Consider the following 23,037-nt stretch of genomic DNA (forward strand, 5'->3'; position numbering starts at 1 on the left):
ATTTCCCCCTTTGCAGGTTGCTTGTGAGTTTCAGGGAATCCTGCAGATATGAGATCTCCATGCACCTATTATGTAATGTAATGCTAGGGTTACAAATTTTCAAAACAACAACACCCTCTTTCCACAAGGACTGAAAACTTAGGAGGAGGTAATATATGTGTCCACAGATCATTAGAGTCAACAGTGATAAAACCTGTAGTCATTATATTGGTGAAGACAATGAGACCCAGAAAAGTGAAGTTATTTTTGTGAGGTCACATAGAAAGTGGCAGCTTGGGGATTTGAACTCAGGTCCTCTAACTTGATTCCAGCTCTCTTGCTAATGGGAACTGACAAAAGAAAGTCAGTTTTCTTTGCATTCCATAATCTTTTCTCTGCATGGTCTGCTTTACCACAGACCTGATGATAGCTGCTGTAAGTCTATAATAATGATGACTGAATAAGATCAATATCGATCAATCGATAAACATTTATTGAGTGCCTACTATATGCCTGGCACTCTTTTAAGTGCTAGGGATACAAAAAAAAAAGACAAAAGAAATTCTCTGACAGCTTTCAGGGGAAGCTTTTCTCTTTAAGCAATATCAAGCCCACAGCCTTCCCAAGAGGTGGAGGACTCTTCCTGTCCTGATCTCTAATAGCAAAAATTCTTAGCATAATTAAATGTCTTACACTTGACATGTACTAGCTGTGTGACCCTGGGCAATGAGGGTTACCTCATTGCACACAAAATAAAAAGAAGCAAACAAACAAAAAACCCAAATGTTTGTAGATCCATTTAAGTTGTCTTCTTTCCCATTCAGTTTTCCATGGAAAGGCTCACCACCATGCCACATATCTACGTCATGCCATCTTCAATCCATTTTCAAAAAGAGCTCTATTATGTTCAAGTCGGTTACATCTGACAGACATTTATTAAGCACTTACGATGGGCCAGGTACATACAACACACAGATAAAGAGGAAACAGGACCTGCCCTTGTGGAGCTTACATTCTACTGGTGAGGGGAGTGCCACTACACTCACAGCTGGAAGCATCTGGGACACTTCGTGGGAGAGGGACTGGAATTGCTTTGAGGGAGAATCAGATTTTTGCCTGTTCCTACAGACCCAAAGCTTTTCTTAACCAGAGATGGGAGGAGCTGGGAAGACCAGCCTTCCTATCCTGTCTCTGACAAATGGCCCTGGGCAGCTCACAAAGCCTCTAAGTGATTCCGGCTCTAAGACGGAATACTCCAGAAGTGAGGACTTGCACTGAGAGAGGGGGATTCCTCCTGTAGGAGTGCCTGGTATCAGTGAAATCTCAGGCCAGGCCCTATTCCTGTACCTTTCTTAACAAAGGGAAGATCACTGATCATGGAGCAGACAAATGCTTTTATTAGAACCTTGTCTTTGCATTTTTGCTTATATCTTTGACACGGTTACTTTTTTTCATGAAGATTAAAAGAAAATACAAGTCTACCGAGATAGCCATACAGGAGGGCCCACTGTCCGAATGACCAGCTTCCAATCATCTTTACACACACTCGTAATAGCCCACAGATACTGTTCAAGTTGGCTTTTTGTCTCAGTTCTGCAAGCTGGGTCTTCACTCAGGCAGAACAAAGGCCACTGATGGCATGTGCCCTGACTCTCTAAGTAACCTTCCTCCCAGGAGGCCACTTGGGTTGAAGACTTTGCCCTTGAATTTTGATAAATAAGCTGGGTAGAATGACATGAATCTAGGGAAGAGAGTGCTGTTTGGGAGATGGTACAAATGGAATTGCTCACTTGCTCGCTTCTACCATGGAGAGTTGCCAGGTGGTTTACGTTCTTAACAATATGAAAATCAGGAAAATAATAACCAAGACCATGCCCATACCTGAACATTATTATTCCTAATAATAATAATAACAATATTTGCATAGCACTTTAATGTTTATAAAGCAATTTACATATATATTATTTCATTTGATCCTCACAACAATCTAGTGAGGTAGGTATTATTATTATTATTATTCTAATTTTACAGATGAGGAAACTGAGGCTCAGAGAGAGCTTAAGCGACTTACCCAGAGTTACACACGTAGTAAAGTGTATGAGGTTGAATTGGAACTCAGATATTCTGGACTTCAAGTCCAGTATTTTATCCACTAGTTACTTCTACATCTACTATAACCACCACCAGCAGCAGCAAGCCGTACTGCCACTGTGAATAACATTAGCAATTTTATAACACCTTTAGATTTGCAAAGTGTTTTACTTTTGTTATCACCTTTCATTCTCACCACAACCCAGGAAAGTGGATGCTATTCTTATATTCTTATATTTATTTTACTAGTAAGGATACTAAGGCTGAGTAAAGTTAAGTGCATGAGGGGGGAATTGGAATTCAGCTCTTCCCTACTCCAAGCCTAACAGCACCCTACTCACTGGATCATGCCCTTGCCTATAATTATATTTAAAATGAATATGCTCTTATTTTGATTCATACCTTTAAGTACAATTTGATGATCTTGTTTATTTCTTATAATGCTCTTCAATTGGAATCCAATGTTTTCTTTCATCTTCCACCATAGACAAGTAACACAGATGTTCTGGGCTTCAATTTCTGCATCAATAAAATGAAGTTGGACTAGCACTGAGACCACACTATACAAGAGCATGCTGTTCAATATTTTAACAACCAGATCTCTGGGCGGGGAATAAAGTATGCATGATGCACTTTTAAGGGTAGCCTGCATTATTAATGTTTCTTCGTTGTTTTCTTTAATATTGATAATCGACAGAACAATAAATAAAATCTTGGTTAGTAATTTACTGATTTCTTAGGCATAGATGTTCAAACTTTAAATTTCAATAGGCTCGGGGCAGCTAGATGGCACAGTGGATAGAACACCGGCCCTGGAGTCAGGAGTACCTGAGTTCAAGTCCGGCCTCAGACACTTAACACTTGTTGGCTGTGTGACCCTGGGCAAGTCACTTAACCCCAATTGCCTCACCAAAAAAAAGTTTAAAAAATTTCAATAGGATCCCAAGAGATGATGTGAGCACAACCTTGAATTCTCATATGAATTGAAGGAATTGGTATGGGGAACTTCCATATGAAGAAATGCCTTTTACTGATGCCAGTCAGCATGTTCTCTGCAACTTAGTCTTAGAGAGTTGCCCTTGAACATTAAGAGGTTAAATGACTTGTCCAGGGTCTTATTCCTGTATATATAAGAGGCAGGTCTCCCTTACCTGCTCTCTCTTCACTACACCAAGCGACCTCTTGTATAATACAAACAAGAAAAAGAAAAGATCTCTATTAGGTTGCCAAGGTGCACAGTCATTTGCTTAAAGGAATCCACCTCTAATTCACAAGGTGCTGTGTGAACACAGCTTATGTATTCCGGAATAGATGGTTGCTTGTTGTCAAAAACCATGCTATTGAGGAGAAACAAAGCAAAACAAGTTTTTGTTGTTTCTAAACAAGGAAGCCACTGGTGACAGGCAGGGAATCCCCATGATCCTCAAATAGCTCAGATCCATTTGGAAATGTACATTTCTATAATCAGACATTCTTGTACAAATGATGCAAAGAATTTAAAGCGACATTGAGCACAGAGCTGCTTCTTGGAGACTTCTCCCTGTCATCTTCCTGGTCTCTCCTCTTGCAGCAGAATGCATGCAGTCACCTGTTCATATGACAGCCTTTCAAATATTTGAAGTCTTCCCCCAATAGCTGCCCAACCTACACAAGTGCTTTAATATCATCAAGAAAATATTTCATCACCCAAGTTTTGGAAGAAAAATGCAGATTTTATTAAAACTTTTTTAAAGGGATCTTTAATGGAGGCAGCATGTTACTGTGGAAAGAACATGGGCTCTCCAGTCAAAGGGAATGGATTCAAATGCTCTCTGATCCTATTTACCTGTGTGACCTTGGGGGAGTTGTTTACCTCTCTAGACCTCAGATTCTTCATGTGTAAAATGAATGGGTTTGGAATAGATGGGCTCTAAGGCCCCCACCCAGAAACCATCAAAGAGAGACATTGTGCAAAGATGATGACCAAAGCATTGCTTCTCATCCCCTTCCCTTCCCCATCTCTTTTCCACCACATTAAACAGCCTCTCTTCCTTTGACTTTCTTTCCAACTGACTTTGTCACTTAGCAACCCCTTTCCACAGATATTTACCTACCTCCAGGTCAGTACCAAAATAAGTGCTTAACTTAGAATGCTGTGATCACTCTTTTCAGGAGCTATTCCCAAACCTTCTCCAATACCATCTCTTTCCCACTCAGAAAAGCATCTCTGCTTGCTATTATATTGAGACAATGGAGGGTAAGTTTTCTAGCTTCTTTTTCAACCCCTAAGTGTGACTTCACTATCTTTTCTTTTTTCCTCCACCCTGGAACACAGAGGTGGCCTTTCTCTTCTTTCCAACAACACCCCCTTTAGCAGCTCCTCTCCTCTCCTCTCTTCTCCAGTTTTCATTTAGGGCCATCTCCTTTACATCCCTTATTTTAACTTCTTTGTTTTAACTTTTTATCCACTGTCTCTGTCCTTGCTGATTATGCATATTCTGAGCTCCCTGTCCACATCCGTTAAAACCTGTTTTTTGAACTTATCAACCTTTCAAGATATGGCCCTATGTCTATACTCCCTTTAATAGCCAAAAGCCTAGGGTATGGGGGCGGGGGAGTTCTCCATCTTCTCCAAAGTCACTGCCTTCTCTTTCTCACCTCCCATTCACTTCTTAACCCTCACAATTTGCCTTCACTTCCTATCTCTCTCTAAGGTAATCTAAAGTAATCTCTTCTTCAGCTTTGGACTCTGCATAGCTTTTAACACTGTTAAGCACCCTTTCACCTTGAAGACTCTTTTCCCTTGCTTTCTGTGAGTCTTCTCTCTCCTGATTCCTTCTAATCCTTCCTTTTCAATTTCCTTGGCTGGATCATCAACTACATTCCATCCTACCTACTAAAGGCACAGTCCTTTCCTTGTCTGAGCTTCTACAGCAAAGGAAAGTTGGAAATCTAATTAGTTATGGTATCCCTCTTACCCTGGAGACAGGGATTGGCTAGAGGCTTATCTCTCTGGGCAGCATGAGTAGTGCCTAAATGACTGGCCTTGGAGTTAGGGGATCTAACTTCAAGCATGTACGGCTTGAAGGTCAAGGAAATAGGGCAGTAAAAAGTGCACTGAGTTCGGAATCAGAGGACCTGGCCTCTGGCCTTGAAGGCCTCTGGCCTTGAATTTCACCTCTGCCACTTAATATCTGTGAACAAGTCATTTAAATCATCTATATCCTCAACTTTCTTTTTCTCCTCTTCTCTTCTGTTTTCTCTCCCATCCCCTCCCCTCTCTTCCATGCTCCCTCCATCCTCCCTTCTCCTTCTCCTTCTCTCTCTCTCTCTCTCTCTCTCTCTCTCTCTCTCTCTCTCTCTCTCTCTCTTTCTCTCTTATAAAATGAAGGTGTTGTACTAGATGGTCTATAAGGTTTCTTATCACATGGTTTAAAAATGGTCAGACAATTACATAAGAACTATGATGAGTCATAGTCTGAATGCCAAAGTAAGGCTCTGATCATGCTTAATTGTGGCTAATCCTTTAACCTCTCTGGCTCTCAGTTTGCTTTTCTGTGAAATGGAGCTAATCATACTTATACTTCATGCCTGGCAAGATTATAGTGAGGCTTACGTGAGATAATGGTTGTTAAGCTCTTTGAAAACTTTAAGTCACTAGATACATGTCTGTTAATCTTAATGACTTAGCTGAAACCAGGAGGTAGAAGACCTGCATGTATTATGGGAAACCCAATTTTAAAGAATTCCATCCTATTGGTTGTTAGTAATTTTTATCTGCAAAGACTGAAAACGAAGAGCCAGTTGGCCTTGGAAAAATATGATCGTCCGTACTTATGTGCACTAAATGACAGTATTTTTAACACAACCTCTTTTCAAGTGGATCCTGGGGGCAGAAGAGGAAAGAATTCCCCAATGGCAATGTTACCAGGTTCCCACCATCTCTAGAAATAGAGTGAAGCGTCAGAACTCATGTAGAGGGGGAGGTTTGTCCAAGCAGTGAACACGTCATCTTTCTTTTTCCTTTGGCTTTCCATCAGTTTTGTCCATCGGCAGCTTCATTGCCAAAGGAGCTCTTGAAAGTCTTCTTCATCTAAGAAAACAACAACAACAACTACATCATCTTCCTCATCATAATCAAGGCCATGAAAGGCTCGAGGAAGAAGGACTTGGGAAAGCCTGCCGGCTTGGCTCCATGAGCAGACCAATCAGCAGATAAAGACAACTAACTCTAGGGGACACCTGGGGAACAAAATTCTTCTATGGGTGTTTTGTGGCCAGAAGGGTCAAGTAAGTGCCATATTGGTCTGAATGTTGGTAATCCCAATTGCTTTTAAAGGGAAAAGTACAATGATATACACTGGAAAAGGATAAAGAGCAATATGATGCAATAAGAAATCTATTTATTTGATATAATAATAGTATACCATACAAGTTTTCAGAGAAGTAAAATTTGGGGAGGAGAAAATATGTATCTATTCTTGGACCAATGCTTTGATCACTTTGAGCTAAAAGGGACCCTAGAGCCCACCATATCTACCCCTCTCCATAGGTAATCTATAGTCCCATAATGCCATGATTCTATTATGTTTGTTGGGTGGAGTGTTATAGTAGATTGGGACATGGCCTTAGAGCCAGGAAGATCTAGGTTTAAGTCCCACCTGTGATACATTTTTGCTGTGTGACCTTGGGCAACAGGCACTGAAAGAGATGCTCTCAGTACAGATTACATGGTGTGGAGTGGTCAGGGACTGAGAGGCCCTGTCCAGGATATAGCTAATGAGAGTCTGAGGCAGGATTTTAATTCACATCTTCCTCCAAGTCTGACACATTTTTTACTTTGCTTATTGACCTACAATTTGCCAGGCATATAGGAAAATAAAGAATCAGAAGGAAATGCTGCTTCTGTAGAATATCTTTAGTTATTATTTTAGACCCCAAGTCATGCCCATGTTGGCCCAAGAATAATAGATGAATATTTTCTCCTCCTCAAATATTACTTCCATAAAACCTTGTATTGTATGGTATTACAGCCAGCACCATCTTGCAGCCCAATAAAGAGAAATAATTCTAACAGAAATATCAAATATTACTAATATAAATACCACTAATAGAAATAGTAGAGTGCACCCTTACTTTGCACAGAAAGCCTTTTAAGTCCATTCGGCTCTGGTTGAACCCCCGTTTTTCTTCACCACTCACACGCTGGTCCCAGGAGGCTGATGAAGCAGTAAGGTCTGGCTCTGCTAATGTTGGGGATGGGAGGGCCATTTCTGGGCTGCCTTCTGAGGTGGGGGAAGAGAGGGCACATGTCCTGGTCTGTTCAGGGAGTGGAGTCCCTTGACCTTCAATGGTGGGGCTGGGAGCCCTAGGGGACACAGTCTCATGAATATCTAAATCAGTATGGAAATTTGGCTCACTTCCTTCTCCCCAGTCAGTGAGTCCCAGTTCTGAGCAGAGTTGGGATTGTTCTTCTAAGAGCTGGTCAAACTGCTTGAGGGAAAATAGCAGAAAAACAGGTAAGATAACAATACTTCTAGATGACAACTAGAGCACACAGTGTCATTCCTTTGCTCAAGAACATTCAATGGCTCTCTAATGTAAACTCTTCTGTTGGCATGCAAAGCCTTTCCAATCTAAACTTTTAGACTGGTTTCATTTTTTTCAAGTTCCATTCAAACAGGCCTGCTCATTGTTAGTATACAAAACAAAGTGAAGTCAACTCACTGGACTCCGGAAACCAAAAGCTCTATTTTGTAGAAAAATTCATATTTTGACATGAAACATAGGAAGAGGGTACAGGGCTTCACCTTGTGATTTCATTTGCATAGGGAACTCCAGAGTGAGAAAGCCACCTCTACCAATATAAGTTGGCACCTTCTCTGGAACTGAGAATATTAGATAATTTCTGAGAGAAGAGGTCCCAAATGCAGCCAGAACCAGATTAAATGTATGTGGGAAATATTCAAATAACTAAATAAAAATATAATAGAACATAGATAATGTTGGTATGTGGTTGTCTAAGTCAATATGCAGCATTCAGGGATCCTTATGTATTTTTTAGTGACCCCCACTTCTATTCGAATGTGACTCCACTGGTCTAGAGAACTGAGTTGTTTCTTGCCCAGGGGCACACAGACTTAGCATAGTGAAGACAGAGCTAGCCTTGGAACCAGGCAACTAGTCTTAATGCATTGTGGAAATGGTGGCTAATGTCCCATACCAGGAGCATCCCTTCCCGAATCTGCCGAGCTCGATCACTGAGCTGGAATTCCAGCTCAGCCACCTGTTGTTGCAGGTCTTGACGTAAATTGTGAAGCTGCCGCATCTCCTCCCTGCAAGTGAATAAAAGAATGGCAGCACATAGAACATCTTCTGTGAGGAAGTTTTTCCTCCATTTCCCTTCTCCCAAAAGAAACTCAGCTCAGTCCTTTGAAATTACTTAAAACATCTCCTCCATTTCTATGTACATGGTCATATTTTGTGGCCCAGACCCATGATTTTACCCTCTTAGGGAAATCTTAGTGTGGAAATTCTCTCCACTGCTGCAAATCCCCAAATGATATGTAAGTTGCAGTGCCTGATGACACTGAGATAGTCTGTATTATGTCAGAGGCAGGATACGAATCCTGGTCTTCCTGATTCCAAGACGAGCCCTCTATGCACTTAACTACCCTGCCTCTCTCTTGGTGCCTGACCTACATGACCTTACCAAGGTTGTATTCCTGCTTTGTATGCTTTTCCCTTATCCCTCTCTACCACTTCTATCCCCTTCTATAAATGTCAGCTCAGTGTCTCTATCTTCAATTAAAAGCTTAGGTCATTTGTATTGAAAAGAAATAGTTACATACCAGGTGGCCTTCACTTCAGCAAAAATCCTCATCTCTACCCTAGCCCCTCATGAAACTTGGAACTCAACTTTTGGCTCTGCATGTCTTCACCTTGTCTGGTCTGAGCCAGGTCTCTTTGATACCTCTTAGCCCCTTCACACCACACCCATTTCAGCTGTCATCATGGGTTCTTTTCCCTCATTGGAAAGTTCTTGGAGCTCAGTGGCTGTCTTGCTTGCCTGGCATACATACATACATATATATATATATATATATATATATATATATATATATATATATATATACACATACTTACATAGTAATAATTTATTAAAGTCTCTCTCTATATATCTGTTTCTGTTCATTCTATCTATCATCTGTCAGTCCATCTTTCCATCTCTCTCTCTCTCTCTCTCACACACACACACACACACACACACACACACACACACACACATATCTATCTATCATGTCTGTCTGTCAACTGCCTTTCTATGTACCACATACAACACATATTTTCATATCTTCCCTAATTCCTGTAACGATTGGAATAACGCCACCTGCTGGATACTTACTGTAGAGGAGTTCTGCCCATGAAGGGAAGGTCTTTGAGGGCAAGACCAGGAGTCAGGAAGTGACACGGGCTAGTGGGAGGAGGAAGGAAGAGACTGGCGCTCAGTCTCGCTCTTTTTCCTGGGGACTCTGGCGGAGAAGGGAGCTAGAAATGTGCTCTCCCTTTAATAGATAGGAATCTAGGCCTTTCTCTCTCTCTTTATCAAATTCTTATTCTCCTTAATAAATGCTTAAAAGTCTAACTCTTGCTGAAGCTTATAATTTATTGGTGACCACTCATTAGATATTTTAGACAGACTAGCTAGAATTTTAACCCTTAACAGATGGCTGACCACGAAGAGGAAAGCTAAACCTCAGTCTTCTGATCTTCTGGTTGGGTAAGAAATTTCCCCTACCCTTTAAATTGCTAAGTACTGGTGTACTGGCTGTGTTTTCCTTTAAATTTTTTCGAATGGACCTTTTAAACTCCCTAATTATCCTATTTTTGATTTTAGTCTGTTTAACCAGACAAATGGGAGATAAGATCATGTTAATGCTTTGTTTTTGTGGATTTTCTATTTTTCTTTTTATTTTTGTTAAAAGAGCCAGCAACTTACTCACACAAGGAAATATCTCTCCCTCTCCCAACCATGCTTTTTCAGAGAAACCTGAAGAGATTCCCGCAGCTTTTCCCAGTTCTAACAGTAATTGTTGCTTTAATTTTGCATGCCTGGAGGCAATGACCCACCCTCTAGAAGCTTTTAATCCCCTAACACCTGGAGGCAAAGTGGGGGAAGAGGAATCCAGGCCTGAGTTCAAAATCAAGTGTGATTCAAATTGTGCTGGTCCCTCCCCTCCTCTCCAGACCCCACCCTCTACTCCTCCTATGGCCAAGCCCATAGCTTCCCCTGCCTGGGAAGTCCAGAGATCTGATGCGCATGCTCAACTTTTTCTACCTGCATTTGCAGCTTTAGGCTCAGCCCTTCCCCAGCCTGGCTGTGCTTCTGAGACAATCTTAGAAAACTCTTTAAATTCCAGATATGCTTGTTTTGTTCATAATTTTGCTAACCTGCTTTTGTCTTTAATTAGTAATCTTATAAAGCATTTGTATGGTGAAAAGACTGACAGACAATATAAAGGGGTTAAAGAAGAAAAACTTAAGCTGAATAAGAATGACAACCATCAACATAGTTCAAGACTCTGCTTCTTTTGCCATGGAAGGGTATATATTTTAGAGAAATGTAGAAGTAAGCAGCAAGGTATTGATATGAGTATTGGGGATTTTAGATATCGGAATCAAAAGTGTTCTGAATTCACTCAGAGTAATAGTATCAGTTCAGAGGTTACATAGGATTTCTATGCTATTATATATACATTTTTAAATTAATGGTATGGGTTTATTTTCGTAGAGATTTTCATGCATTTGAGATTGTGTTTTATACTTAGTTTCTAAAACAAAGAGAATATTTGTAAAAGCTTTTTATAGTCATGTGGTCCAGTTTATATTTTATAATACTCTTATTGATATTAAGTTCATATTCATTTAGATTTCCCTAGTTTGAATTTCATTGTCTTTTATTGTTCCACGTGTATCTTCTTCTATTCATTCATCTATCTAATTTTGAAACATGGTTTTGATTTCATAATACAATGTTAATTCTAGGAGTATTGTGCTCCCATATTCTGAGTTGTTTGTTTTTGTTATTTTTTCTCAACTGATTATTTGATCAAACTCTTTAAAGCATTTCCCTGGCAAATTGGTTGCCATGGCAAGTATAAATTGATTCTAGAAGTATTATTTTTGATAAGCATATTCCAAAAAAAAAAAAAAAAAGAGGGGAACATTTGTAAAAGTTTTCTTTTTTTCAAAAAAAAAGTTTTCTTTGAGATTCTGTTGTGCTTTAACTTATATTTAAATATGTTCAGATTTTTCACAAAAGTAATTGTATACTAAGTAAAAAAAGGTATTATTTGAAATTGTTGCATAATTATATATTATATTCTGAGTCAAGATGTATTCACATTTTTTGCAATCATTTATTATCCTCAATTTTTAAATCCATATGAGACTTGGATTATGGGAACTTATCATTTAAGACACTAATTGCCTTTATTCTGAGTTATCAGATGCCAGTTGGCCAAGATGCCATCCAATCACAAGAGGAATACATGCAAGAGCAGGCACTGAACTGTCACATGAGGGGAGATATGCATGAAGTCAAGGTATGGCCGAGGGAACGGCTTTTGACTAATGTTGAGGTTGGATTCTCTTGGTTTAATATTTTATTTTATTTTTCCCCACAATATTGTACAGATGGCTGGAAGTATTCATCCCACCCATCTCACTTCTACACCTGGCTTCTATGCTCCCTCCTATATGCCTGATGCCATGGACATCTCAATCCCATGCATCTGATTAAGTCTGACTCAGTTTCCTCCAATATGTTTGGTGCCATGGACATATATTCCATCCACCTATTTTAAGTCTGGCATACTGTATGGGCAGTACATATTGCTCAAGTGTGGGAATGCTCACATCCCATCATTTCTCTGTTCTTTTATGGTAACCCCCATAATTATCTCAGGTGTCATGATAAATACAGTGTTGAATTTGGCCTTGACACCTGTTACCAATTATATTAGATTTTTGAATTTCTCATAATGGCATGAGGATAATTAGGCAGATGATGCAAAAAGTGATGAAACAAAGTTAAAAAATTATTTTTAATAATTAATATTGCAGCAATTGTCTTCTCAATTACCCTCCATAAGGGGGACTATAGTAATATTATAATTTTAAAGAATGTTTCAATTTTTGTTTTATTATATGTTTCATGTGTAACAACTAAGATTCTGAATTCCCTTAGACATGTTTTTGAGAACTTTCATTGTTTGATTTGATTATTGACAAAGCTATTTTAAAGTTGTGTTAAGCTCAATTTTGTAGGAAATTTTCCTGGCTGATTACCAGCATCCACACATCAACCCCTGAAAAGACTTCCATTCCACGACTACACCTAGAGGACATCTGAGAAAAGACTTTCAGAGACTTTAAATGAACAGTTTTGATTTGTTGTTTTTGTTGTGTTTTTTCTCTTTCTGTTATAATATACACCATCTGTAACATGTATTCTCTGCAGAGGCCCTCCCTTTGCAAGACTAATGTCAAAGCGTCGGTTCATGAGGACAAAAAAAATCGCCCCTCTGGACAAAACTTTCCTCTCTTCCTTTTCTATATTGTTGTTCACATATTATTAGTTAGCAATAGTTATCATATTGTTTTTACTGTTCCGTCAAGGAAACATTTTGTTTCTTGAGGAACAACAGGGGGGACTGTAACGATTGGAATAACGCCACCTGCTGGAAACATTTTGTTTCTTGAGGAACAACAGGGGGGACTGTAATGATTGGAATGACGCCACCTACTGGAGACTTGCTGTGGAGAGCTCCACCATGAGGAAAATGCCTCAGAGGCATTGTGGCTTTTCCTTGGCGTCAGGAAATGACGCTTGCTCATGGGTGCTGTCTATCAAGTCTACCAGCCAATCAACTGGAGGAGCCTCCTATGGTCTGGGAGGAGACAGGAAGGAGGAAAGGGAGCCTGCGCAGAGAGCGCGGGCCCTTTTGGCTTCCGGACTTGATGGTGGTGGCGGCAGAGGACTTCACAGGAGATTTGAGGAAAGATAGGAATGCCAGACTGTTAGAATTCTGTTCTCAATCTTTTTCTTTCTATTTTCCAATAAACCCTTAAAAACCTAAACTCGTTTTATCAGTGATTTTTAGTCAGTTTCCCCCAAACTGGGGGAACACATTAGAATCCACATTTAGAATCTTAAATTACACATTCCATAAGGTCATAAACTTTGCATTCCCATTAAACCTTCCCCATCTTCTCACTTCTTTTCTTCCCCAATCCTAACTTAAAAGCTCCTACCTTCAGCAATTAGTTATTATTCATTACTCACTAAAATCAAGAACACAAATGGAGGGAGAAGGTTTCCTGTGTTCTGCCCCTTCTCTTGAGATGAGGACTAGAGGATCACAGGTTTTGCTAGAATGAGAAGGGATCTCAGAGGTATTTAAGTTCAACTCCATCATTTTAGAGATCAGGCAACTGAGTCGTAAGGTGGTGCCTGGATGTGTGTGCAAGGCCTTGTTTTCACCAGCGATGCGGAATAGAATGGCTGATATTACCTTCCTTCCTCTGACATATCACTAAAGACATAGGCTTGTTGCTTAGTGAGGTGACGTCCAATCTCCTCGGAGTGCTCCCGGAAACTCTGACATACTGTTCTCCAGATCTCCACATTCTGTACAGTGCTCTGTGGACAAGCAGAGAGAACTCAGAGACCCTTTGCTTCCTTGTAGTCCATTCTACAAGGGCCCTTTTGCTAGCTCTATTAAACCATGCCTCATCCTCCCACTCTGTTTGGCTCACCTGTTGGGATAGAACCCTAGCCAGAAATTAGTTATGAACAAGTCAGAGAGCGTGGGCCTTTCCAAGCTAGATACAGGTTGGGGCAAAGAACAGAGATTTGATTTGGTGATGCCACTTTGGTGATATGGTGTGTAATGTAAGAGAGTGTGATTCTCTCTCTCTCTCTCTTTCTCCCCCCCCTCCCTCTCCCTCACCCTCTCCCTCTCTCTCCCTATCTCCCTATCCATCTATCTACCCACCCATCTATTATCTATCATTTATTGTATATTGTGTTCAGTCATTTTTTTTCAGTCATGTCAGAATCTTTTGTATGTGTGTGTGTGTGTGGGGGGCAATGGGGGTTAAGTGACTTGCCAAGGGTCACACAACTAGTTAAGTGTCAAGTGTCTGAGGCTAGATTTGATCTCAGGTCCTCCTCAATACAGGGCTGGTGCTTTATCGACTGAGCCACCTAGCTGCCCCGTTCAGAATATTCATGATGCCATTTTGGGTTTTCTTGGCAAAGTCACTGAAGTGGTTTGCCATTTCCTTCTCCAGCTCATTTTATAGGTGAGGAAACTGAGGCAAGCAGAGTTAAGTGACTTGCCTAGGTTCACACAGCTAATACTTGTCTGAGGTCAGATTAAAACTTAGGAAAAGGAGTCTTCCTGAATCCAGGCCTGGAACTCTATCCACTGTACCACCTAGCTTCCCTTATTATATCTTATAGAATTATACAACATGTATATCCTACACTGTAGTTTTATGATATATTGTATAATCATATATATTATAAATTATTATTAAAAAATAAAAAACCAATTATTATGATAGGGGGATGTTAAGGATGCAGAGAGGTAAAGAAAAAAGCAGTTGTTTTTGTCAGGGCAGGAGGGATGTTTGGTCCTAAGAGTTTATGCTTTGTAAGACAGATTCACAGTGGCCATGATATTGCCTCATTCCTTATATCACTGAAATCACAATTTGTGTTCCATTCAAGTGAATTTTTCAAAATATAAAGATCTGAGAAGGATAGTTAGTATGCCCAAGGACAGGATTAAAGGCTAGCAACAATTTTGGACCATTGGGTTGAATCTCAATTTTATCAAGATAAATTTAAAGTCTTAAACTGGGGTTAAAAAGTCAGCTTCACAAATATAAGATGAGGAGGAAAGAATGGTTATGTAATCAAATAGTTTGTCCAAAAAATATCTGGGGTTTCAGAAACCTCCAAGTTCAATTTAAATCAATAGTGTGATATAACATCTGGGGGGAGGGGGGGTGACATGATGTTAGACCTTGTAGCTCTCAGATTCTGAGGTACATATCTTTTTAAAAAATACCTGTCTTATTAAAGAATTGGTTTTAATATTTAAGTTCATTGTTCTTGGGAATTCCCAGGCTAAGAAACTTCCTCCACCAATGCAGGTCAACCCCTCCTCTACAACTTAAAGTTTTAAAGAGTTGCCTAGAATATGGAGAGCTGAGATGACTACCCAGAGTCATTCAGCTGGTATGTGCTACCAAAGATTGAACTTGAACCCAGATCTTCCAGCTCTGCACCATACATCACCTAATTATATCACCCTAAATGATAACTATGCTAAAACCATCTCAATGGGTGTGGGTGAATAGATGGATGGATGGATGGATGGATAAATAGATAGATAGATAGATAATCATGCTCCCCAATGTGTTTTCACTTTGGTTATTTTTACACCATCTCCTGTGGTGCACATTTCCTATTTTCCTTTTCCCCATTGCATACACTATTTGAAATATACACATAGAAAAGGAGAGTGCCTCCTTTGGTTCTTCTTTGTTTGTAATGTCCACCTATAAAAGGGGAGTCCCCTTAATTTACTATCAATGTGTCACTCAATTCCTTTTCTCTCTTTTCATTCCCTTTACGTTGTTAGTCATAAGTATCTGTGATGTTATTGTTTCATTAAGGAAAAAATCATTTCCTTAATGAAGCACAGGGGAAAATGTGAGAAAATAATGGGATTTGGCAGATGCCCAGGGGCCCCACATGAAGATTAATTTGGAATTGATTGATCTGGGTGAGACTGATAGAGACTGACTGGGAACCTACTTAAGGTTGATTAAATGGAGACCACACCTGGATGGTCCTGAGTGCAATGTTGTTCTCAGAGGCTATGGACTAAGACATCAACACCTTCAACCAATCAGCTTAAAGGACCGCCCCTGCTGGGGTGGGAGAGAGGAAGTAGGAAGGGAGGCTGCCTCCTGAGCTCTGCCTTTTTCATTCCTGAAGCTCGGGTTGGTGGCTGAGAGAGAAGAAGTCCAATCTGAATGCTAGGGAAGATAGGCTTTTTTTTCTGAACTCCATTTGTTCTATCTTTACTAACCTATAATATATTTTAATAAATGTTTAATGCCAAAAACTGGTGCTAATGATTCCAGCTTAAAAGTAAACCTTAGCTAGTTCTCCAGGTATTTGCTGGAACTAGCTCATGCTGGCTAAATCCAATTGTTAAATTTGCTTTGCAAGCATTTATACATCAGAACCAACACTACACATCAGGGATTGAGTTATTAGTTTATTAATTGTCTAGTCTTAAGAATGTGAAGAAGTGGGGCAGCTAGATGGCGCAGTGGATAGAGCACCGGCCCTGGAGTCAGGAGGACCTGAGTTCAAATCCGGCCTCAGACACTTAACACTTACTAGCTGTGTGACCCTGGGCAAGTCACTTAACCCCAATTGCCTCACTAAAAAAACCAAAAAAAAAAAAAAGAATGTGAAGAAGATGTGAAGAAGAGGGGGCAGCTAAGTGATGCAGTGGATAAAGTACTGGCCCTATATTCAGGAGGACCTGAGTTTAGATACAGCCTCAGACACTTGATACTTACCAGCTGTGTGACCCTGGGCAAATAACTTAACCCTCATTGTCCCACAAAACCCCCCCAAACAAACAAAAAAAACCAAAAAAGAATGTGAAGAAGATGTTAGTAATTCAGCTTAAACTTAAAAGTGTGTCCTTGGGAGTGGCAACAAGATGGCAGAGTAGAGAAGCATCCACCTGAGTTCTCCCAACATTCCCCTCCAAGAAACTATAAAATAATGCTACAAATCAAATTCTGGAATGGCAGAGCCAACAAAAGACATTCTTCCAGCTCAAGACAACATGTTGTCTGTTTTTTTTAGTTGTGTCTGACTCTTTGTGACCCCATTTGAGGTTTTGTTGGCAAAGATACTGGAGTTTTCCATTGCCTTCTCTCACTCATTTAAGTGATGAAGAAATGAGGAGTCTTCCTGATTTCAGGCCCAGTGCTCTATCCACTGTATCATCACCAGACAAAACAACATATGAAGCTGAAAAAGAGAAATCTGAGACATGGGAGGAAGTTGGCCTGGAGTCCCTGTGGATAAAACCCCACCAATGGGATTAGATATGCAATTTTATGTACACTCATCTTTTTTATTGTACTGTGTTATGGAAATGTTTGTTTTATTCCATACATTAAAAATAAAATTAAAACAATTAAAACAACTCTGTAAGTATGTTATGCACTCTTTCCCCCAATTTTATAACCTTTATTAATAGTTATAGCAAACATCTCAGAAAATTACATATCAATGGCATCTTCTAAAATGATTTTTGAGGAAGTGCACATTAGATCTATAATAAAATATTTTCATATTGGGAAAAAAGTGGATATAGAAGCCCTGAAGGGGTAGTTTTATTTCCACCCCCAAGGAATCAGAGAACCTGAGGAATAATATTGTTCCAAGGGCCATGAGAAGCAGTGTCAATTTCAGTCCCAAGGAATTAGAGGCCCTTCTTGGGTAAGGACTAGAATGGAAATGAAAAGAGCAGTGACCACACTTCACCCCATCCACACCACCTTGGAAATGCAGAAAACTTTGAAATCCCAAGAACTGAAAACAGTAGTGTGAAAAAGCCTGAAGCTTTTGATAAAGGCCCTCTCTACCAACCCTCACCCAGAACAGAGCCCAATATTAACACGAAGTTCAAAATCAAGAAATAGGGTGGAAAATGAGAAAACAACAAGAGAATATAACCATAAAAGCTACTCTGGTTATAAGGAAGATCGAGATAGAAAATGAGAATAAGACAATGAAGCCAAAACATCTATAAGCAAAGTCTTAAAGAAAAGAAAATGTGAATTGGACACAAGCCCAACAAGAATTCCTAGAAGAGGGGCAGCTAGGTGGCACAGTGGATAGAGCACTGTCCCTGGAGTCAGGAGTACCTGAGTTCAAATCCGGCCTCAGACACCTAACACTTACTAGCTGTGTGACCCTGGGCAAGTCACTTAACCCCAATTGCCTCACTAAAAAAAAAAAAAAGAAAGAATTCCTAGAAGAGCTAAAAAAATTTCCAAAATCAAATAAGAGTAGTAGAGGAAAAAATAAGTAAATAAATGAAAGCAAGGGAAGAAATTTCTAAAAGACAATCAAGAACCTTGTAAAGTAGGCACAAAAATACTGAAGAAAACAACACCTTAAAAAAACAGAATTGATCAAACAGAAAAGAAAGGTAAAGAAGCTCACTAAAGAAAATAATTCCTTAAAAATTAGAATTGGGCAACTAGAAACTAAAGACTCCATGAGAAATCAGGAAACAAAACAAAGTCAAAAGGCTGAAAAAAGAAGAAAATGTAAACTATCTCATCAGAAAAACAACTGACCAGACAAATAGTTCAAGAAGAGATATTTTAAGAATTATTGGATTACTTGAAAGCCACAATCAAAGAAAGGGTCTAGACATCAGATTTCAAGAAATTATCAAGAAAAACTCTCTAAATATTCTAGAGACACAGGGTAAAATAGAAATTGAAAGAATCCATTGATCATCCCCTAAAAGAGATCTCAAAATCTCCAAGGAATAATATAACCAAATTTCAGAGCTCCTAGATCAAAGGGAAAATGCTTCAAGGAACAAGAAAGAAACCATTTGAATACAGTGGGGACACAGTCAAAGTGACAATGTTAAAGGAGTAGAGGACTTTGAATATGATATTGCAAACAAAACAAAACAAAACAAAACAAAACAGAATAAACAAACAAAAAAAGAAACCACAACCTAAAGAGCTGGGATTGCAAACAAGATTGACCTAGCCAGCAAAGAGAGTTTAATCCTTTAAGGGGGAAAAAAGTTGTTTAATGAAATTAAAAACTTCCAAGCATTAACTGATGAAAAGACCAGAGTTGAATAGCAAATGTGACTTTCAAATGCAAGACTCAAGGGAAGCATAAAAAGATAAATATTAAAGAGAAATCATAAGGGACTCCATTAGGTTAAACTGTGTACTTTTCTATATAGCAAGATAATACATGTATCTTCTAAGAACATTCTTATTATTAGGGCAATTAGAAGGATTCTATATAGAAAAAAAAGTGTGGTAGTGAGTCAATTATATTGGGATGATATAAAAAAGGATATGTGTGAAAGAGGGATGCCTAGGGAGAAGAGAGAAGGGAGAGGAAGAATAGGAAAAATTAATCACATAAAAGAGACATTCAAGGAAGAGCTTTTTACAGTGGATGGGAAAATGGTAAGCAGGGTGAACAATGTCTGAATATCACATTCAAATTAGTTAAAAAAGGGAAAGCACATGCATGCATGCATGAATACATACATACATACATACATACATACATACATACATACATACATACATACATACATACATATGTATACTCAATTGGTAAGAGAAATCCATTTTACTGAACAGGGAAGGATGAGGGGAAGGGGATGAGAGAAAGGGGATGATAAAAGGGAGGCAAAATTAATGGAGGCAGTGGTCAGAAGCAAAACAAAATTGAGAGGAGGGACAGGATAGAAAAAGAGAAGGATAAACAGAAGAAAATAGTATGAAGGAAAAATGTTCAGTTAAACTGTACATGTGAATGGGATGAGCCCACTCATAAAATGGAAATAGATAGAAGAATGGATTAGAAACCAGAATCCAAAAATATATTGTATACAAAAAACAGTCTTGAAACAGAGGCACACACAGAATTAAAATAAAGGACTAAAGCAGCATCTATCATGCTTCAGCTGAAATAAAAATGTAAGGATAGTGATCATGATCTCAGACAAAGCCAAAGCAAAAATAGACCTAATTAAAAGGGATAAGCAGTGAAACAACATCTTGTTAAAAAGGAGCATAGAAAATGAAGTGATATCAATATTAAACTTATATGTACCAAATGGCATAGCATCTAAATTCCAAAAGGAAATGTTAAATAAATTACAGGAGGAAATAGTCCAATTACTCTAGTGGAGGACCCCAACTTTTTCCTCTCAGAGCTAGATAAATCTAACCATAAAATAAATAAGAAGTCAAGGAGATGAAAGGAATCATAGAAAAGTTAGATATGATAGACCTGTGGAAAAAAACTGAATGGGGATAGAAAGGAGTCTACCGTTATTTTCTGCTGTATGTGGCACCTTAACAAAAATTGTCCATGTATCAGGGGTATAAAAGTCTCACAACAAAATTCGGAGAAGCAGAAATATTAAATAAATCTTTTTCAGCTGATAAGGCATAAATCAAAAATAAAATTTAATTTAATAAAGGAACATGGAAGCATAGATTAAAAGCTAATGGGGTGGGGGGAGCTAGGTGGCTCAGTGGATAAAGCACTGGCCCTAGATTCAGGAGGACCTGAGTTCAAATCCAACCTCAGACACTTGCCACTTACTAGCTGTGTGACCCTGGGCCATACTGAACCCTCATTGCCCTGAAAGAGAAAGAAAAAAGCTAATTAAAAGCCAAATAATCTAATCCTAAAGAATGGGTAGGTCCAAGAACAAATAATAGATCCCAAAAATGATTTCATTAAAGAGAATGACAACAATAAGATATCATTCCAAAAATTTGTAGGATGCAGCTAAAGCAATACTTAGAGAACAATTTATATCTTTAAATGTCGGCATCAATGAAAAGATAGAAAGAGCAGATTGCTGAACATTCATTCAACTAAAAAACAGAAAGAGAACAAATTTTGAATCTCCAATTAAATAGAAAATTGAAAATTCTGGAAATCAAAAAAGAGATTAATAAAATTTAAAGTAAAAAATACCCTTGAACTAATAAATAAAACCAGGAACTGGTTTTATAAAAAACAAAACAAAACAAAACAAACCAAACCAATAAAATAGACCATTGGTTAATTTGATTTTTAAAAAGTAAGAAGAAAAACAAATTACCAATATCAAAGATGAAAAGGGTGAATTTACCACCAATGATGATAAAATTAAAGCAATTATTAGGAGATATTTTGCCCAATAATATGCCATTAAAACTGACAATCTAAATAAAATTGGTGAATATTTACAAAAATATAATCTGCCTAGAAGATGAAATAGAACACTTAACTCCATACTAGAAAAAGAAATTGAACAAATTATCATTGAGCCCCCTAAAATAATTCCCCTGGGCAAGATGGATCTATAAGTGAAATATCTCAAATATTTAAGGAACAATTAGTCCTGATACTATATTAACTATTTGAAAAAATAATTAAAAGAGTCCTACCAAATTCCTTTTATGACACAAATATGGTGCTGGTTCCTAAACCAGGGAAAGCACAAACAGAGAAAAAAAACTATAGACCAATTTACTTAATGAAAATTGATGCAAAAATTTAAATAAAATACTAGCAAGGAGATTACAGCAATATATCACTAAGTTCATATAATATGCCCAGTTGGGATTTATACAGGGACTGCAGGGCTGTTTCAATATTAGGCAAACTATCAGCATAATTGATGATATCAGTAATAATAGTAGCAAAAATCATATTATATCATCAATAGATGCCTTTGACAAGATACAACACTCATATCTCTTACAAACAACAGAAAACAAGTGAATCAATAAAACCTTTCTTAAAATAAGCAGTACTTTTCTAAAGCCAAGAACAAGCATTATCTGTAATGAGGATAAAGCTGAAGCCTTCCCAGTAAGATCAGGCATGAATCAAGGATTCCTATTATCACCACTATTATTCAATATTGGCCTAAAAATGCTAGCTATAGGAATAAGACAAAGAAAATTAGAGAAATAAAAGTAGACAGAGAGGAAACAAAACTATCAGTCTTTGCAGTTTATATGATGGTATACTAAGGGAACCCTAGAGAATCAACTAAAAGCCTACTTGAAATAATTAACAACTTCAGCAAAGCTGCAGGGTATAAAATAAACCCACATAAATTATAAGAATTTTTCTAGGCTACCAACAAAGCCTAACTTGAAGGGATAGAAAGAGAATTTCCATTCAAATAACAACAGACAATATAACATACTTGAAATTACCTGCCAAGACAAATCCAGAGATTATATAAACACAAATTCAAAACACTTTTCACCCAAATAAAGATTCAAATAATTGGAGAAATATGAATTGTTTATGAATAAGCCCAGAAAATTAAATAAAAATGACTGTTCTAAGTTAATTTACTTATTCAGTGCCAAATCAGTCAAACTACCAAAGAATTATTGTATAAAGCTAGAAAAAAATAGCAACAAAATTCATCTGGAAGAACAAAGGGTCAAGAATATCAAGGGAATCAATGAAAAAGTGAAGGCAGCCTAATAGTTTCACCTTTCAAACTATATTACAACATGGTAACCATCAGAACAATCTGGTACTGGCTAAACAATAGAGTGGAGAAACATTAGAATGGACAAGGGACACAATACATGGTACTAAAATCCATAGTAATCTAGTGTTTGATAAACCCAAGGACCCAAGATTTTGGGGGTAAAAACTTAACATTTGGTAAAAATTGGAAGGAAATCTGGAAAGTGGTTTGACAGAAACTAGGCACAGACTATTCTTCATGAGCTGATGTTCCTCATGATATACCATCCTTTTCTGTACTGCATTCTAAGTTGTCTTGCACTGGTGGTTAGACTAAATGTCTCTGCAAGTAGATTGTAATAAGCAAGATCAGAACATCTTTAAACCTCCCACCCACCTGTTGTGGTGACTGGTTTATACAGGTCAAATTTTTCAAAGAAGTGAGAATAGTAATTACAATATGCTTATTTAGTTTGGAGGATATTATTAAGTGCACCATTGAAATTCTCTACTTCTTCCTTTGTAACATATATTGCCACATAATCTCATTGTCTTTATGATGTTCTATTTGATTATGCTCTTTATGAGTCCTGAAAGTCAGATGACAA

General features: G+C 38.3%; 1 protein-coding gene across 9 annotated transcripts in view; it reads right to left on the minus strand.

Moving 5' to 3' along the window:
* Positions 1 to 205: 205 nt before the first annotated feature.
* Positions 206 to 23,037, minus strand: part of ITPRID1 (ITPR interacting domain containing 1) — a 163,223-nt gene continuing 140,391 nt past the window's right edge. For 8 of the 9 annotated variants that reach the window (XM_043968071.1, XM_043968063.1, XM_043968079.1 and 5 more), the window contains 4 exons: positions 13,626 to 13,753; positions 8,273 to 8,384; positions 7,186 to 7,542; positions 206 to 6,142 (listed from right to left, as the gene is read on the minus strand). In XM_043968071.1, coding sequence (XP_043824006.1) covers positions 6,086 to 6,142; positions 7,186 to 7,542; positions 8,273 to 8,384; positions 13,626 to 13,753 — 654 coding nt within the window. In that variant the 3' untranslated portion in view covers positions 206 to 6,085. The remainder of the gene's footprint in view (positions 6,143 to 7,185; positions 7,543 to 8,272; positions 8,385 to 13,625; positions 13,754 to 23,037) is intronic. The other variant, XM_043968021.1, reaches the window with a different exon arrangement.

The sequence above is a fragment of the Dromiciops gliroides genome, chromosome 1 (assembly GCF_019393635.1).
Source record: "Dromiciops gliroides isolate mDroGli1 chromosome 1, mDroGli1.pri, whole genome shotgun sequence".
Classification (NCBI taxonomy): domain Eukaryota; kingdom Metazoa; phylum Chordata; class Mammalia; order Microbiotheria; family Microbiotheriidae; genus Dromiciops; species Dromiciops gliroides.